This window comes from Ascaphus truei, chromosome 3, assembly GCF_040206685.1.
Source record: "Ascaphus truei isolate aAscTru1 chromosome 3, aAscTru1.hap1, whole genome shotgun sequence".
NCBI lineage: Eukaryota > Metazoa > Chordata > Amphibia > Anura > Ascaphidae > Ascaphus > Ascaphus truei.
Window position 1 is genome coordinate 375,630,799 of NC_134485.1, and position 15,653 is coordinate 375,646,451.

General features: G+C 39.9%; 1 protein-coding gene across 1 annotated transcript in view; it reads right to left on the minus strand.

Moving 5' to 3' along the window:
• The window catches only part of SGCG (sarcoglycan gamma), a 143,294-nt gene that overhangs the window by 37,249 nt on the left and 90,392 nt on the right, over positions 1–15,653 (minus strand). Inside the window, exon 5 of the mRNA XM_075592249.1 lies at positions 5,290–5,409. Within this exon, the coding sequence (XP_075448364.1) occupies positions 5,290–5,409 (120 nt within the window). The remainder of the gene's footprint in view (positions 1–5,289; positions 5,410–15,653) is intronic.

Here is a 15,653-nt window from a genome sequence, read left to right on the forward strand (position 1 = left end):
GCGGATTTGTTTTCGGGTTGATTTTGAATGTATTCGGCACTTACTGCATACGGAGAGGAAAAAACGCCAATAACATGACTAATCGGTAAGATTGCCGATTTCACATAATCGACGCTTACTGCATGAGGCCCTAAGAAAGAGTTACTCTGCATCCATAAATGCTTCACACACAGCTTTCTAATCAAACATCTATTGCCATAGTTTGTGTTCCTGTTATTTCTGCTGATTCTCTGAAAATACATAGAGAAGTCCTGATACAGGATTTTCTAAGGGCCTAGCTATATGTGACTTTCAAAGATGAAGCTTAACGTGTCCAAAACAGAACTCGGTTATTACTTAAAAGAGCATAACATTTTTTTTTAATCCCCCTTCCACTGCCACCCCTACACGCAAACTCTTCCTCAGTGTCAATAATACCACAATCTCATCAACACCCCAAGCCTGCTGTCTATGGGTCATCTTTTATTCTGATCTCTCTTGATTCCTCACATTCAAGCCCTCACTAAATCCCACTGTCTCCATTTCTGAAATATTGCTAGAATATGCCTTTTTCATTCTCATGATGCAACTAAAATCCTAATTCACTCATTTTGGCCCACCTTAACCACTGCAACTTCTCCTACTTGGCATTCCCCTTATCTGCCTATCCCACCTCCAATTGATTGAAAATGCTGCTGCTAGACTCATCTACCTCACTCCACTTATGCTGCTCCACTTTGCAAATCCCTACACTGGCTTCCCATATCCTCTAGAATCACATTTTTAACCCATCTCTGACTTACAAATCTATCTCAATGAAGCTGCCCCCACTTACATCTCATCCCACATGCCCAAATATATACCTAACCACCCCGTATGTTCTGCTTATGACATCCACCTTTCCTCATGCCTTATTACCTCCTCTGAATCCCGTGCTGCAGCCTCTCTCTGGATTTCCCTACCTTGCACCATCAGACTATTCCCCAGCATTCAGACATTTAAACACTGTCTGAAAACTCACCTTTTCAAGGAAACCGATCTAGCATACCCCTAACATCCACCACCCCACCCCCTCCAACCGTATTGGGACCTGTTGCATGGCTGGACCAAACTCCAAACGCTATCTAACACCCCCACCCTCAAACCTTAATGTGATCACCTGTGTGGCTGGACCATATTCCAACCTGAGGTGTACGCCATTCCACAAAGAGCAGCAACTTTACCCTGTGTTTCAACATTGCCCTTTATTCCCTGTAGATTGTAAACTCTCACGAGCAGGGCTCTCATTACCTTTTGTATCTGTGTGCATGTTTGTGCTTATTGTCTATATAACTCTGTTGATGTAATTTACAGCTCTCTGTACTCCCATTGTACCGCGCTGCAGAATATGTTAGCGCTTTAAAAATAAACGATAATACTAATAAGCTCATACAAGTGTGTCTTCAAAACACAAATAACTCAAGAACTCATGGTACTTATGTCTGAAGCACGTCTTCCCATTATATGTTATTTGCATTATTTCTTAGTTATATGATTTTCACGTGTATTACTGCTGTGAAGCTCTATGTACATTAATGGTGCTATATAAATAAAGATATACACACATACAGTACTTACAAACATCAAACCATTTGTCAAATGCGTGCAGCAGATATAAATTGGTCTGTTCATAGAACAGATGAATAATGCTATTACAGTTTTACAGACAATCTGTTTATCTGCCAACTTGGCATAGGAGTTGCTTGCCATGCAAAAAACATTGATCTGAACTCAAAGACCAATGATGTGTCAATAATCGATCACATGGTACAGGTGCACCGACGAGTATTCTAAAACTTGCCTTAAACTTTCCTTGGAAAATCAGGGGCGATCACCAACAAGATCCAGGTACATGCTGGGTACATGCTGCAACATTTCAGCGACATTTCTGCAGAGACTAATGGTCCATCGAATTAACACAGCAGGGGTCCTTGGCAGTCCCATTCAGTTTGAATGGGACTGCCATGGACCCCCGCTGTTAAACCGATGGGCCATTAGTCTGTCACTGAAATGTTGCAGCATGTACCCAGCATGTACCTGGGTCTTGTTGGTGATTTGTTTTAGAATACTCGTCGGCACTACGGTAGATGTTAAAATATGGAAGTCCATGAAAGAATTTATATCTTTGAAGCAGGCGAGTCTGGTTCAGATCCCAGTGCCGGCTCGTTGTGACCTCAGGTAAATCACTTTATCTCCCTGTGCCTCACGCACACTAAAATGATGTTGTACAAAACACTAAAAGGTGGGAACCCACACTCAAAAAGATCAAAATCCATATACGGTTAGGAAATAAGTAATTTACTAAACATCAAAACAATGACACAATGTGGAACATTTGTGACACCATAACAGGTACAGTAGTCAGAGCTGAGAGACAAAGTAGATATAAGGGGCATAATGATATGTGCAACAATTAGAAAATGATATGCAATACTTATTTCAGCTTAAAGTCTCTGCTTTGATGAACACTCCACAGAAGTGGAGAACAAACTGAAAAAAGAAAGAGCTAATGAAAAATGTGGGTAACACTGAGATAGGCAGGCAAAAGCAGAAAAAATTAAAACAAAAATGGGGGGGTGGGTTGTTTAAATGACAAAAACTAAAACAGGGAGAGGGAATTAAGGACAAAGGGGCTCCTACAAATACTACAATATGCAGTACCACTGAGGAAGCCACAGTGAAACACGTAGGGTGCTTACTGCAGACTTGATACTGAGGGCGTTCAATCGCGAGATAGATAAGCTACCACGTGATGCAGAAGTCCAGCGCACCAGACGCCTAAGAGAGGATGCTTACTGGGTGCCGCGGTGGTGAGGACACGTCTCGCCCAAAGACTAAGTCAGTTGTACACTAAATGCGCTTTTAATGCTGCTTAAATGTGAATGCAATGCGCCTATTTTTAACATTTTAGAATTTTTTATTAAAACTCTATCACGCTATGTTGGCTCTCCCTCTATCCCTTACATGTCCCTGATGCAGAGTTCGAAGGTCTTCAGGGACAACTTCATTAAGAAACAGAGGATCCTTTCTTGATAAGTATTTCCAATTACGTTACCAAGTTTGTTGTGTTGTTTGCAAACGTTTTGGTAGAAGACATTTTTCTTCATTAACAGTGTATTGGGTCTTTCCATTTGCGCTGAAGGTATTTTTTCTATGATCACTTTTAATTAGTAGGTCCTTGTATACTTGTGATTGACCAGTCATTTAAGAGGTTTCTTCCTCCAGGAGAGAGGAGTAGAGAACATTTAAAGGTCGTGTAGGACCTGCTAAAAAGGGTTTACCTTGACGTGGTTGCTGGCTTGTAATGCTTTGGCCAAAAGATTTAACCAAATTGCACATACTTATTACAAGAAAAAACAGATAGTATTTAGCTAAATAATTTGTTATATTGGCTGTAGCATTGGGGCTTTTTTGTCTTCTGTTGTATACATTCAGTCACTATCCCAGTAGCACTCCAATTGACACAAATATACTGTATATAGTGTATTGGGTTTGGGTTTTGAACTTGCTGGGACGGTGTATGTTTTGAAAACATAAATGGCAGTCATAACATTGTCCTCTAACCCTTCCGTTGATACAATCCACCAAAGCATCACTTTGAATATCTGTATCTACTGTATCATTCTAACTCAAGCAATACAACTGCAAATTGTATTGATGTATTGCTGCCATTCTAGGTATCTAACCTGACTTGCATGTTTGCAGGGCATACACATCCCCACTCCTAATAATAATAATTAAAAAAAATGAACAAATAATACAGAATAGAGTAGTGAGACACATATGAAAAGGAGGTAAGGGTTCAGCACAGCCTTATTAAACATAATAAATAACAATACATTTTTTAATCACAGTAACATTAAATACCATAAGGCTATTCACTCCTCAGCCCATGCTTATATCTCAGCCCTAATTGCTCGCTATATACCTGCCTGACTCTCGTGTTCTACTCAAAGATGCCTTCTATCTACTCATTTTGTATCTGAAGCCCTCTCCCGCCTATAACCTCTCTCATTTACTGTCCTACACTTCTGTAATGCGCTTCCCCTCAATGTACGACTTGCACAATTTCTCTCCACCTTTAACCTTGTCACCTTTAAGGCTGATCTTAAAACACATCTCTTTAATGAATCTCTGTTTTCCAATCCAATTTATGATATGTTTCCATGTCTGAAATGCGGTCATTGTAATTGTATAATGAAAGGACACACGGTCATACACTGGTAGAGTTTACACCATTGAACATCATATCATGTGATACGAGCTTTGTAATGTATTTATTGAAGTGCCGGTGTGAATTACTTTACATGGGAGAAAGAACACAACCATTCAAGTAAAGACTATACTACCATAAGTGTACCATCAAAAATGAGAAGGACAATTACTGCTGATAGGCATTTAATGAAGAAGAGTCAGCTTAGCCAATGTGGCAACATGTTTCCTTTGTGCCATATGGGTGGAATACCAAGGCCAAGCAATAGAATATTTTCATGTCACACAGTGTTTGCCCGAAAATTGCCCCACTTTTGCCTACATCCTACAATCCTACATTGTGTCCAGTATTTTTTTAGATGTTTGAGTCTACTGTACTTCATTTAACTAGCATTATATTTTAACAAGCTGCTATGTTGACTTACCTGCTCTTTCTGCTGTCAAATTAGCATGATTTGTGTGTGATTGTTTTTAACTACTACTTTTTGCTCACATAGGCCGAGATCTACGAAGCTCAGTTACATCACTAAGACTAGCGCGGTATCTTCAAAGGACAATAACATAAAATGAAGTCATGTTTTCCTTATTAAAAGAATAACGTTAAATATAATGGCCGTTGGTTATACTGACATGCAAATTAGGCATAGCACAACATTGCATATCCACAGTCTATTAATTAGGTCAAACATAAAATTTGTGTTGCTCACATCGAGACCCTGAAATAAATCCAGATCTAGTAGTAATAAATACATTATGGTGCTTATTCTAAGACTTTCAGAATTCAATTCATTTTTTTACATTTATTGACACAAGCAAAAACAAAATGGGGTCTGGGTGGGTGTAACACTACAGTTAGGCATGGCTTAATAAATATAGCATTAAAAAGCACGTTGAGTCTCTCTGGGAAAAAAAGTGCTATACTGTATACATAAAGTTATCATTAAAGTTATTATTAAATGCAAGCAGAGCAATATAGGAGGAACACAGTATAGTAAAAATACAGATATATGAATTATGTCCTTGGTTTTGTTTAACTCAAATAAATTGCCCAGTGCAAACCTGTGACTCTGAGCTTATCCGTTCCAACCAAGACTTCATTTTCATCAACAGAAAACAGCATCTTGCCATTTTTAGAGTTGATCTGAAAGTGCTGACCGTGAGTTTCTATCATTTTAGGACCTGAAAGAAAGAACAGAAGTATTTACATGAATATCACTTACTGTAGTATGATCTTATATGTTCTTAAATTTAAAATATTTCAAATACAGCACTATTTATTTACTGTCTCAAATATTTTATTTCCTGCTACTTTTTATCATTTGCAAGTTATTATACATTAGTGGCATTACCCTGTGTTTCAGAATTTTTTAGAAAGTGGAGTGTGGGAACTTTGATATTTCCGTTTTTTCTGAAAGCTTATATCTCATACTGGGTGCCAAGTTGATGATCAGTTCCACTTTTCTCTTTTCTACATTTATTAAAGTAAAGGAAAATTAAATGTAAAAGATCACTGCACCTACTGTGTTTGGTTAATACATATTTGTATAGCTTTGACACTTTCATTTTTCTAATTTAAAGCAGAGGCACTTCTACAGCACATATTAATTATTCAAAGATAGTATAAAAACATAGGGCCTTATTCAGAGAGTGTTGATAAAAAAAATCGCCAGGGAATTTAAAATGCCGTTTTTTGGGGTGTTGCTATCACGGTATTCAGAAAGCCTCAATTACCAGTGATAGCAAAATTCCCAAAACGGGCAAGTTGCTGCCAGTGAGAGCCTTGAGCCTCTGAAAAGGCCTAAACCGGCGATTCATTTCTGCTGCAGAGAGAGCTGCTCTGAGAGAGCTGCTCTGAGAGAGCTGCTCTGAGAGAGCTGCCTCTCACAGCGGAAATGTCGCCCAAAATGTATTTATTTAAATATACATTTCTTTAATAGTGTAGAGGTGCAGGGGGTCTCCGGAGCTGAACCACGTTGGTTTTATGTCCGGGGACCCCCTGCTTCCCGAGATACAGGCACCTTTATGGGGTGCCGGTATCTCCTATGCAAGGAAATGTCCCGGTCACGTGACGCGGGACTTTTCAATGCAGAGGGATACCGGCACCCCATAATGGGGCCTGTATCTCGGGAAGCAAGGGGTCCCCGGACATAAAACCAACGTGGTTCAGCTCCGGAGAACCCCTGCACATCTACACTATTAAAGAAATGTGTATTAATAAATATTGTAATAAACATTAATACACGCCTCCCCTCCGCCCAAACCCATACAGTACAGTAATGGTCAAAATAACTATTATCCAGATATGGATAATAGATTATTTGCCCATTGTTAATCACTGCATTAGCATACAAAAATAAAGTAAATAAATACAGTTATACTTACCACAACAGCAGGTCCCTCTGTCCTCAGTAGCAAGAAAGCATATATACATAATAAAGAGATGCTAATGGCCCCTAACCCCTTAATCACCTTAGCGGTTACTAACCGCTATAGTCATTAAGGGGTTAACCCACCCTGACCCGATACCAACCCGGGAGGCCTAAGCATCCACCCTGACTGACTATACCCACCCTATACCCATTGAGTAGTATAGTGTTACATCATACCCATATAATAATAATATGGGCATGATAAGCCTCTATAGTACTCAATGGGCACCCTAATGACAATAAATAAATACACAAGACACACAGTAATAAAACGTAACTAAACTCCAAAAAAACACACTTCACTAAATAAAAACAGTAGCCAGCTAATCCAATCAATAGAAGCAATTACAACATCAACAATGAATTAATTCAATCATTACCCAACCAAACCAATTAATTCCTAAACCAACTCAAAATGAATAATAGCACTAACCAATCCAAACAATGAATTACTCCAACATTAATGAATGTAACCATTAAAACTCAAAAAAATTAATTAAAACAATCTCTGAAGTAACCATAAAACATATTAGCTAACATAATATAACATTAAGTACAAACAAATACAAATCGCAAACCTTTTATTACATTAAGCATGAACAAGCAAACAATCACATCCACATAATAAACTGCAATGAAAAAAAGCAATACCAAGCGAGAAATGCCCCCCAAATATTGTCATAATGTATTAATCTGTACCCTAAAGAGGTACCGATTAATATATTATCAGTCAATGTGCCTCCCCCAAAAAAATCAAAAAACACATCTAAAGATTAAACCTGTAAAAAGAGACATTTACAAACATTGAATATCTTACTTACCATTAGAAGCGGTGGCCCTCCGACTCCCGGGGAAACAGGAAGCTCACGTACCTTGAAGGCCTCCAACAGCATCCGATGCCATCCGCCATGAAGATCAGGCTCAGGTACCCCAATCTTCTTTTTTCTTTCTTTAATCACCTTCTTCTATCTTCATCTGTAACCATTTCTTGTTCTTCTTTATCTTCTTTCTTCATCTGTCAATCCAAAATACCCCATGTTAAATCCCAGCCGATGCTGTCTCGTCGGGTTCTTGGGCTCAAATGAGGCGTCACGGCCTTAAATATGGCTTGTGACGTCACATTTACCCTCAAAATGGTTAACAGCCACCTGATTGGCTGTTAAAACCATGTTCCGACTTAATTTTTTTTTTTGCCATGATGTCACTTAAAGGGAATGATGCCTGCCAATCAGAATGGCTGTGCTTAATTTTCTTTTAACATGATGTCACTAAATCCAAGATGGCCGCTGTATCACAAGGTAGTTCAGCCAATCAGAGTGTGGAATTTGTTCCCACGATCTGATTGTCTGAAATACCAACTGATGCCGGCTTCGTGACGTCAATCTTAAAGGCAAATGAAGCACAGCTATTCTGATTGGCAGGCATCATTCCGTTTAAGTGACGTCACGGCAAAAAAAAATTTTTTAAGTCGGAACATGGTTTTAACAGCCAATCAGGTGGCTGTTAACCATTTTGAGGGTAAATGTGACGTCAGAAAAAGTGGGGGGTACAGTGACCTGTACTCCAACGGAAATTCACTTAAATGCACACTACCTATATTTAAAATTTAACCTTTAATATAAAGTCCTTTAAACATATATTACCAACAAAAAAATGTGACAACGTATAAAAATAAATTAAATAAGATAACTCGTGCAAACAGGCAGTCTCGTATGTTTAAATGCTCCAGTATATCATTAAAACTGGAGAGTAGGAGGCTGCTAGGGTGCACACAGCCGGAGTGAGCAACTAAGCCCACCACTTCACTGGTTAGCTAAATAGAGTAGTGTATATCGTAGTGGCTATTAGTATCGTTTGTTATCACTTAATATTGGCAGTATAACCTCCTAATCAGGTCTTTAACCACTCCAGGAAGCCTTGCCTCGCCACTACCCTAATTTTTATATATTGGCTAATCTAGTGAACGTCTGACAAGTACTGTATTAAAATAGCCCCATGAAGGGGGCTGACATCATCAACACGCGTCCAACGCGCGTTTCCCTCCTACTACGGAGCTTCCTCAGGGACAAAATTAATTTTGGGGCTATTTTAATACAGTACTTGTCAGCCGTTCACTAGATTAGCCAATATATAAAAATTAGGGTAGTGGCGAGGCAAGGCTTCCTGGAGTGGTTAAAGACCTGATTAGGAGGTTATACTGCCAATATTAAGTGATAACAAACGATACTAATAGCCACTACGATATACACTACTCTATTTAGCTAACCAGTGAAGTGGTGGGCTTAGTTGCTCACTCCGGCTGTTTGCACCCTAGCAGCCTCCTACTCTCCAGTTTTAACGATATACTGGAGCATTTAAACATATGAGACTGCCTGTTTGCATGAGTTATCTTATTTAATTTATTTTTAAACGTTGTCACATTTTTTTGTTGGTAATATATGTTTTAAGGACTTTATATTAAAGGTTAAATTTTAAATATAGGTAGTGTGCATTTAAGTGAATTTCCTTTGGAGTACAGATCTCTGTACCCCCCACTTTTTCTGATTCACTTCAGTTCATAGTTGCACCTACTCTTCATTATCAATTGAATTTATCACTATTATTACATATTCTACACAATTAGTATGGTTTAGTCGATCACTCCCTTATCCCTCCCCTTTTTGTTTAAATGTGACGTCACAAGCCATATTTAAGGCCGTGACGCCTCATTTGAGCCCAAGAAGCCGACGAGACAGCATCGGCTGGGATTTAACATGGGGTATTTTGGATTGACAGATGAAGAAAGAAGATAAAGAGGAACAAGAAATGGTTACAGATGAAGATAGAAGAAGGTGATTAAAGAAAGAAAAAAGAAGTTTGGGGTACCTGAGCCGGATCCTGATGGATGATGGCATCGGATGCTGTTGGAGGCCTTCAAGGTACGTGAGCTTCCTGTTACCCCGGGAGCCGGAGGGCCACCGCTTCTAATGGTAAGTAATATATTCAATGTTTGTAAATGTCTCTTTTTACAGGTTTAATCTTTGGATGTGTTTTTTGATTTTTTGGGGGAGGCACATTGACTGATAATATATTAATCGGTACCTCTTTAGGGTATAGATTAATACATTATTATGACAATATTTGGGGGGCATTTCTCGCTTGTTATTGCTTTTTTTCATTGCAATTTATTATGTGGATGTGATTGTTTGCTTGTTCATGCTTAATGTAATAAAAGGTTTGCGATTGGTGTTCGCTTGTACTTAATGTTATATTATGTTAGCTAATATGTTTTATGGTTACTTCAGAGATTGTTTTAATTAATTTTTTTGAGTTTTAATGGTTACATTCATTAATGTTGGAGTAATTCATTGTTTGGATCGGTTAGTGTTACTATTCATTTTGAGTTGGTTTAGGAATTAATTGGTTTTATTGGGTAATGGTTGAATTAATTCATTGTTGATGTTGTAATTGCTTCTATTGATTGGATTAGCTGGCTACTGTTTTTATTTAGTGAAGTGTGTTTTTTTGGAGTTTAGTTACGTTTTATTACTGTGTGTCTTGTGTATTAATTTATTGTCTTTAGGGTGCCCATTGAGTGCTATAGAGGCTATCATGCTCATATTATTATATGGGTATGATGTACCACTATACTACTCAATGGGTATAGGGTGGGTATAGTCAGTCAGGGGTGTGTGCTTAGGCCTCACGGATGAGTGAAGGCGGTATTAACCCTAAGGATGGGTGTTTAGACCTTGCAGGTGGGTAGCAGTTGGGTTAACCCCTTCATTACCTTAGCGGTATTAACCGCTAAGGTAATGAAGGGGTTAACTCCCCCCGCAACCCCCCGCAAGGCCTAAACAGCCACTAAGGGCCAAATTCCCTCTTCACCCACCCCCGCTAGCCACAATATTGTATTGTATTGTATGTTTCTTACAGTAAGCCTGGCACAGGTGTTTAACCCCTTCATTGCCTTAGCGGTTAGCCGCTAAGGTAATGAAGTTGCTGTACATGCATGTTTCCTGCCTCGGATGCATGCCGGGGGGGTCGGGAGCTGCTATTAATGGCTATCAGCTCCGGAGACCCCCGGCATCAATCCGAGGCAGGAAAGGGGCCTGATTTTTTCTAAGTCCCGACACATCACTCATCGCTCATCGAGGCCATCTCCCCACCAATCTCCAAAGATTTTGTGGTGAATTGGATTTGGGGAGAAGAACGCCTTTTAGGGCTGCGATAGGCTGCGACAGCCGACTTGCGGGTCTCTGAATCGCGCAAGTTTATCAACCCTCCGAAAATGGTCGATAAGCGGCTGATCGCTGCTCAGTTGGCGAATTTCGGATGGTGATAACATTTTGCGTCGATACAGGCCGTCATCGAGCACTTATCGAGGTTATCTGAATACGAGTACCCATTTTAGGCGATAAGTGCTCGATAAGGGCCTTCTGAATAAGGCTATAAAGAGTGTCTGGACACAAGCATAGAGGGATGAATATTTTTTTCTGCTAAATTATATGAGCATCTTAACTTCAAATAGATTGACAGATCTATAGACGATAGATAGATGGACATTAACATTTGTGGAGTTATCCTGTTGTTGCTCCCTCTTTTAAATCCTTGGAATACATTCCAAATGTAAGTTTTTTAATTTTTGTCTTAACAAAATGTGACAATGGCCACCCCTCTTTACACACGTGAAGCCAAAGTAATTTTTTTTATGACAATCTCGGATACTAATGGAAACAAAAACAAGAAATGACTCGGCAAATATGGAGATTTAGAAAGAAAAGTTGCTCACAACATATAATATGCAGATACAGACGAGACAACGAGTATTCTAAAGCTTGCCTTAAACTAGCCCGGTTACATGCTGGGTACATGCTGGGTGTAACCTGGCTAGTTTAAGGCAAGTTTAAGGCATTTCTGCATTGACTGATGACCCATCGGATTAACACAGCAGGGGTCCCTGGCAGTCCCATTCAGTTTAATCTTATGGGCCATTAGTCAATGCCTTAAATTTGCCTTAAACTAGACCCAGCATGTACCCAGCATATACCTGGGTCTTTTTGGCGATTGCCACTGGTTTGTGTTAGAATAACCGTCGGCACTACAGTACGTTGTTATTTCAGTTTATTTTTAGTTGATGTGCTGCTTTGTCAAGTAAAAATATAGCCTGGCATTTGCACAACAAGAACAAGAGCAGTTAAAGAACCAATCCTTGAGGGACCCCAAAAGGGGACAGGTGCCACCGGTAACACATGGGACCCCATAGCCACCTACAGGGTCCGGCCCTATAGTAACGAGGCAACCCATTGTAATGCGGTCCCACCGACCAGATAGGTCCCACAGGCAGTGCAGCAGCACCCCATGATCCATTGTGCCGAAGGCTACTGAGTGGTCCAACATGCAGAAATACAGTCCTTGTCCATGGTCATCAATAAGTCATCCACCACACAGACCAGGGCCGACTCAGTTCTATGACTGAATCTAAAGCAAGACTGTGTGGGAGGGAATCCGGCCCTTTCCAGAAAATCTTGCAGCTTGGTGAAAACTACCCTCTCCAACACGTTCCCTACCATGGGAAGGTAGGAGATTGGATGATGTGAAAACAGAAAAAATAAGTGCAATTCCATATACAGTAAAATGTGCAAATATTGTGCTGGAGATAATTAAGGACATTTGTCCCATAAACCATATAATATAACGGTGAATAGTGTTCATACACCTGGTGCTGCCAAATACCTGAAGTTTTCCAACTGCAATCAAACAAGATGCAACAAAATATCCTCCCATATATCTTTATATATCTAATTTTATAGGTACATATTATAAGTGCACTTATTTATATTTATATATTAAATTGACCGGCACCTATTTTCGTGTAAATCAATTTTGAATTGTTATTTCATTTATTAGGTAAATCTCAAACATGGTAAGCATTATTGAATGTTTGCTATATTTAATTGTTATTTGATCATCCTGTATTAGGCTATGAATCATTAACATTACAGAACTCCCCTTTTTTTTGAACATATAACCTTCTGTTTAGAACTGGATCATAAATTCCAGTAAAATAACCAGGAGGTTGAGTTTAATTTTAATCATATTGGATACTGACTGTCAAAGTAACATCATTTAAATTGGATGTCATTTGTAGATCCAAATACTTGTCTGTTTTTACATTTGATAATTAATCAATCACTTTCTTTTCTGCATTGTAGTTATCCACATCAAGGATCCATTCCCCTTCTTTTATTTTTTTATCTAATTAATGGGATTGGCAATAAAGTTTATTTGAGGATTGTATAGAGAGATATTTTATACCCAATGTATATAGGATTAGATGTTTATTGTACAAATCATTAATCAATATTGAGGATTTTTTTTATATAAAGTATGTTTTTCTTAAATATGTTTATTACTATAACAAGTTTGTACATGTGTAGCAGTATAATGTAGTGCCGAAGAGTATTCTAAAACAAATCTGGGGCAATCACCAACAAGACACAGTTACATGCTGGGTACATGCTGCAACATTTCAGTACAATTTCTGCAGGCAGACTAATGGCCCATCGGATTAACAGTGTTGGTCCCTGGCAGTCCCATTCAAACCGAATGAGACTGCCAGGGTCCCCTGCTGTGTTAATCCGATGGGTCATTAGTATCTGCAGAAATGTCACTGAAATGTTGCAGAATGTACCCAGCATGTACCTGGATCTTGTTGGTGATAGCCCCAGATTTTCCAAGGCAAGTTTAAGGCAAGTTTTAGAATACTCGTCGGCGCACCTGTACTATTACAGTGATCTTTGTTAGGGAATCACATGTTCTTAGGCACAGCTGTGTGCTGATGGGGTCTTTACTGTGATTAGAACAAGCTGTAGTAAGTTAGATTTGGCCGAGTAAAGGATATAAAGAGTATAGGACTGCGTAAGCCTAACTGAACCCCTGAGGAAGCAGAGTATTTCGGCGAAATGCATAGGGCTTTTGGTTCCTTGAGGCGACCGTACTCAAACTCCAACAGCTGATGTCATTCAGTGAACAGAATAAAGGTGCGCAACTACAATACTTTAAGTGACGTAATAAATGTGATATAAAATACAATAAATGGGTGACCTTAAATATAAATGGAAATGTAGGGAGCGTCTGCAGCTGTGACACCAGGGATGGCTCTGGTCCCCCCTATAAGCACACAGAAATACAAAAAACACAGCGCACAACGCTCATAGTGCATTAAATGATCATTTTAGTAACCAAGGTAAGAAGGTAAATAATGTGCGTAAAAACAGAAATAAACTGTGCGCTACTATCTATCTCCTTATAATTGAATACAGTGCAGTGACTAAACCATATATAAATAAAGTAAACCACAATACCACAGTGAATAAGTGATTAAATAATTAAATTATAACATAACCGTGTGGTTGATAAGGGCGTCTGCTGCTATAAACATTAGGGGTGGCTCAGCACCCCACACACTCTAAGAAATGGAAACAAAAAGAAAACAGCGCACAACGCCAAATAGTGAAGTAAGTAATAGAATGTATTACAATGTTAAAGGGGTAATAAATCTGCGTACATCAGATAGAAATAACATGTGCATTTAGTGCATAACACACTGGTTACCACTCTGTAGCTGTAAAACAGGACGGTCTGGCACTCAGCTGTTTCTGCAGGAGCCTCTATGATGGTTCTGGGGCATGGGATCCTTCATGCACTCCTCACACAGCAGGACGCTGCTCACAAGGGGATTCCTTTCAAGCAGCCTGGTAATACTGCAGATTCAGACACTTAGTGGGACCGCTCCTCAACCGGCGATATACTGCCTCCAGGGGAATTCCCCTACAGTCCCCCGTCTCTCCTGTGTAGATTTGCTGCTTTTCCCAGCTGCTATGATCTTAGGGCAGTCCAGAGCTGTTGGAATTGCTCTGCAAACACTTCCGCAGCTGCAGGGGCTTACACAGCGTGCCACGATGCCGCTCCGTCACGAGGTGTAGCGGAGTGACGTCACAGTTCTCGTGGCAATGGAGGAATCAATAGGGAGGAAGAAGGAGAGTCCCTTACAGTCTCTTACCGGCGCAGAAATCGCTCAGTTAGCACGGTGACAGCCAATATAAGCTGATAGTGATACAAATCCAAAGGATGAATATAGGCAAAATTATGGCATTAATACATCCAACATGTTTCGTAAATCTAACACCCTGAAGAAGTAGTTAGATCTACGAACATGTTGGATGTATTAATGCCATAATTTTGCCTATATTCATCCTTTGGATTTGTATCACTATCAGCTTATATTGGCTGCCACCGTGCTAACTGAGCGATTTCTGCGCCGGTAAGAGACTGTAAGGGACTCTCCTTCTTCCTCCCTATTGATTCCTCCATTGCCACGAGAACTGTGACGTCACTCCGCTACACCACGTGACGGAGTGGCATCGTGGCACGCTGTGTAAGCCCCTACAGCTGCGGAAGTGTTTGCAGAGCAATTCCAACAGCTCTGGACTGCCCTAAGATCATAGCAGCTGGGAAAAGCAGCAAATCTACACAGGAGAGACGGGGGACTGTAGGGGAATTCCCCTGGAGGCAGTATATCGCCGGTTGAGGAGCGGTCCCACTAAGTGTCTGAATCTGCAGTATTACCAGGCTGCTTGAAAGGAATCCCCTTGTGAGCAGCGTCCTGCTGTGTGAGGAGTGCATGAAGGATCCCATGCCCCAGAACCATCATAGAGGGTCCTGCAGAGACAGCTGAGTGCCAGACGTCCTGTTTTACAGCTACAGAGTGGTAACCAGTGTGTTATGCACTAAATGCACATGTTATTTCTATCTGATGTACGCAGATTTATTACCCCTTTAACATTGTAATACATTCTATTACTTACTTCACTATTTGGCATTGTGCGCTGTTTTCTTTTTGTTTCCATTTCTTAAAGTAATGTGCGTACATTTAAACAAAATTAAACAAGCATTTCAGGGTTATTGTTACCCAAACACCAACGGACGCTCGTGATGGTCTCGTGGCTCTCT